Below are 4124 nucleotides of genomic sequence, written 5' to 3' on the forward strand. Positions count from 1 at the left end.
GGAAGAATCAAATTTTGTTCAAGTAACATTCCCTTAATAAATGTTAGGCTGGCCGATAAGTCATTATCTATCACAGTACTACTATTACCTCTGTAACTCTGACAATGATTGTCAATTGGTCACCATTTTTCCCTTCAATTTTTAATGGATGATTAGGATATAGCATTCACAAAGTTCCAAGTCCACAGCACACTTTATCACCAAAGCTGCAGACCCCATTAGCCCCACGGTCTAATATAGACATTCAGTCAAACAGAACCAAAGCACAACCAGGTCACCCTGACACTAAAATTAAATACCCTTAATTTCACAAAAATAAATAAAAAGAATAAATCACTGACAAAAGAAACATAAGAATTATATAAATTCCTGCAATCATATAAATACTTTTTTCAATGTTCCATATTTTCTCTTTTCCTAAACCAATAAAACTCCCAAAACATAAAAACAAACTATATCTCTCACAAACAACACCAGCTTATAAACTTTTTTCCCCATTTTGTTCTTCCTTCCCCTCCTTTTTCCCTACTCAGTCTCTTGCTGTTAAGAAGTCTAATATTTAACAGCTGGAGAGGTTCTTCTTCATCCCAAAAGCATGAGACATATTGATTCCATTCTCCATCCTCAGCCCATGACCTAACTTATTCAATTCCTTCCTCTCTCTCATCTTTTGTTCTCAGTTCACCCCCATTTTTGATTTCGGAACTCTGTCTTTGTTTTTTTTTCCTCCTCTTTGACCAATCTCCTCATCAACACAACAACAACATCAATCTACTTAATGGAAACCCTAAACCCCATAGTTTGGCTGCTTCTATAACTCCACTTCATAGGGTCTGTTTAGCTTCCTTCTTTTGGTGTCTGAGCCATTATGAAAAGAATTTGCACATGACCCAACTGTGGTGTGATCATCACTTTTATAGCTGAAGCATGCAACATCCAACACCCCAATGGGGCTTTGTGGCACAGACTGCACTGAACCACTACCATTCTTGAAGGCCCCACTCATTAATCCAACATCTTGAATCAAATTTACACACTTTACCACTCTCTCCTGCAAAAACCAAAACCAAAAACAAATTAGAGAGATTATTCAGAGCACCGCCGTGCATTTGCACCAATATAAATGAAGGGTTAGATTGCATTAAATACACTTTTTGTTTATTAAAAATAAAGTTGATAATAAATATCAAGGGTTGAGATTATTTTATAAGGGTTGGGTCACTTGCACCGTCGGTGCATAGAATAATTTCCAAACAAATTAATGTATTCGTAATCATGTTTGATGTTTGTATGTGATTGTATAAATTTGTAATCAACACCAAAATGATAAGAGCAAAAGCCAAAGTCATCAATGATTTATGTACCTTTTCTAAGTCGACATGTTGGATGAGCACAGAGATTGCTTTCTCAGTGTCATCTAATGCTTTGCCTTCTCCTGCTACAGATATAGCCACTGCTGCTGCGACCTCTGATGGTTTAAATTCCAAGAAGTCAATTCCTGCATTGAATTCCCACCCACCACAAACATCAGCCCCTCTTTCATAATTGGTACAACAATTTCTTTATCTCACCAATAATTTTATAACATTCTAGCAAAATGGGAAACTGGGTACTACAATTTCATTACTTCACTAAAAGAAATTCTAACATTTTAGCAAGAAGGAAAAATTGGGTACCCTTGGTTGTGCTCAATATGAGTTGAACTGCTCTAAAGATTGAAGCTTTAAGTGGGATTTTGTCCTCATTGAGCTTGACTAGGAAGGAATCTATGAATGAGATTGGAGTAACTGCTTGCATTCTCCATCTCAATGTGCTCAAGACCAGTAGCTCCATTCTTTGAATAGTTCTAGCCTCAAATACATATTTTGACTCGGCCACCTGTTGAAAGCTTAAATCTTTAGGACTCAAAACAACTAAATCAGAAAGTTTAAGAAAGATCAAATGAAATTGAGACCAAGCCTAACCTGTAAATCAAGAGAGAGTGGGACATCAATCTCGTCCATTTTGGCTGCGAGGGACAAACATGCCACAGCCAACAATTGCATAGTCCAAGCTTTGCCATTCTGCATATTGGTTTAGGCAGAAAACAATAGATGCAATCAGCAATGGACTTTGCTGTTATAAAACACTAAATGCACTAAGTCAGTCCTCTTCTTCCCCACTTACAGGTATTTCATAGGCCGAAAGGAAGCGATCCAAGTAGCTTACAGATAGATATTGACACAGAGGTCCAAAGCTGAAATGGGAATTTGCCTGTCGAACAATGTAACCAATTCATCAATAACTTGTAATCAAACAAAAGATTGAGTAGAGACGGTCCATAAGAAAACAGAAGAAAATAAAAGCCAATGCGAAGTTAAGTCAGAATTTGCTAGCTGAGTGACTCTGCTCCTTGGCATTTACAGCTTAGAACAGGGTAAAGTGTAAAACCACAAAACACATATCAAATATCCAACTGGCTTTGGCCCCAAAAGCAAAACAGAAAAGATTCTCCAGCAAACCAAAATAAGATTATGGGATTACATAATGAGATGTCCAAACAAAAGACAAATCCAACCCATTACCATCAAACACCTTACACCCTAAAACACAAGAACATATAATTTTAGATTCTTCTGCAAAATAGCCTCTAATTTCTTTGAATCCCAAAAACAGAGTAAAGATCAAAACTTTTTCTGATCGATGATAATACTCATCATATAACTCATGAATGAAAGAAATGCATGATTCAACAACCATTTAAAATCAACCAAAAAATAAAAAAAAACCCACCTTTTGAATCCAATCAACAGCCTCATTTCTAGCCCCAAGGTCCAAATCCCCACTGTGCAATCTCTTCAAGTAATCAACACGAGGCAAGTGGTGTGATTCCTTTTCAATAATAGAAGCCAAATACTCATCACTACTCTGCAATGGCAGCCCATCTTCTTCATCATTATCAAAGCCCCGGTTTTGATTATTGTTTCTGTGACGATTCCAAGTAACCTCCTCAGACTCAACCTCAACCCTCAAAGACCCAAAATCATTATCATCAAAAAGGTTGTCTTCTGCGCAAAGCAGGCTTGAAACCGCACAGTCAAAACTGGGTGCCATTGCAACAAGAACAAAAGGGACACAAAAAAAAAACTCTCTCTTTCTTTCTCTCTCTCACTTAGGATTAAGAAAATCTCATTCACTATGAAACCAAGACACAAAAAGACTCAAACTTTGAGTTGGGTTTTATCTGTATATTTAGTCTGTGTTCATGAGAGTGCATACAGATGATAAAGATTGAACCTTGTAATCAAATAAAGAATCAATAGGGGAAGAAAGAACAATGGATATGATGCAAGGCCAAAACCCCAAAATGAAGAGAACCCAATAGGACTATTTCAGACCCCTCTCTTCTCCTCTCTGGTCTCTGTCACTCTCTCTGTCTCTCTGTCTTAAAGCCTGGGCTGAAAAGACTGCTGCTTGAGAGGTGCTTATGAAGAAAATGAGTGGCTCTTTTTTAGGGTAAAGAGAGTAGAGAGAGAGAGTAGAGAGTAGAGAGTAGAGAGTAGAGAGAGAGAAGGGCACAATGCAATACGGAATCAGGACTCAGGAAGAACGGGATTTGGGATTTGACAAAGGAAAGAGTAATCGCAAAAATTGCAAGATTTTGTTGTGATAGATGTATTGATTTGTCAAGGAGTGAATATGCCTTAAAAGGTGTGCGTGGGAAGAAGGATTTAATGAATTTTTCATGGCAATATTGAATCCATTAATAAATTTGCTTAACCACCACCGCATGCTATCTTTGTAATGCTACCTACTCTGTTTTTTTTTTCTTTTCTCTCTTTTTTTGGGTAATATACTCTGTTTTTATTTCCGTCATTTAATTTTGCTGCCTGGTAAATGTCAATTGTGGGAGCATGTGTATGGAATCAATCAATCATATCCAACTACATTAAAACAAAACCCGTTCTTTCTTATTATGATATTCGTTTTGGATTGCAATATACAATGTCGCCCTCTTTTGAGTGAGATTATAAAACATCTCTCACTAAACTCTTTTTTTTTGGCTCATGTTGTTTCACTAAATGATTATCATAATGGTTTTTCTATTAATATTAATATTCAGATCATGATGTATATTAGTATAT

The 4124-nt window shown here is 36.7% G+C and overlaps 1 protein-coding gene across 1 annotated transcript; it reads right to left on the reverse strand.

The window, feature by feature from the left end:
- Window positions 1–337: 337 nt before the first annotated feature.
- LOC133706620 (cyclin-D3-1-like) lies at window positions 338–3715 on the reverse strand. Its single transcript, XM_062132155.1, has 6 exons — window positions 2773–3715; window positions 2167–2253; window positions 1965–2063; window positions 1677–1878; window positions 1365–1498; window positions 338–1051 (listed from the first exon to the last, which is right to left on the reverse strand). Exons 1-6 carry the CDS (start codon window positions 3091–3093, stop codon window positions 812–814), a joined length of 1083 nt encoding a protein of 360 aa, XP_061988139.1. The 5' UTR covers window positions 3094–3715; the 3' UTR covers window positions 338–811.
- Window positions 3716–4124: the final 409 nt, after the last annotated feature.

Source organism: Rosa rugosa, chromosome 4 (assembly GCF_958449725.1).
Source record: "Rosa rugosa chromosome 4, drRosRugo1.1, whole genome shotgun sequence".
NCBI classification, from domain to species: Eukaryota; Viridiplantae; Streptophyta; class Magnoliopsida; order Rosales; family Rosaceae; genus Rosa; species Rosa rugosa.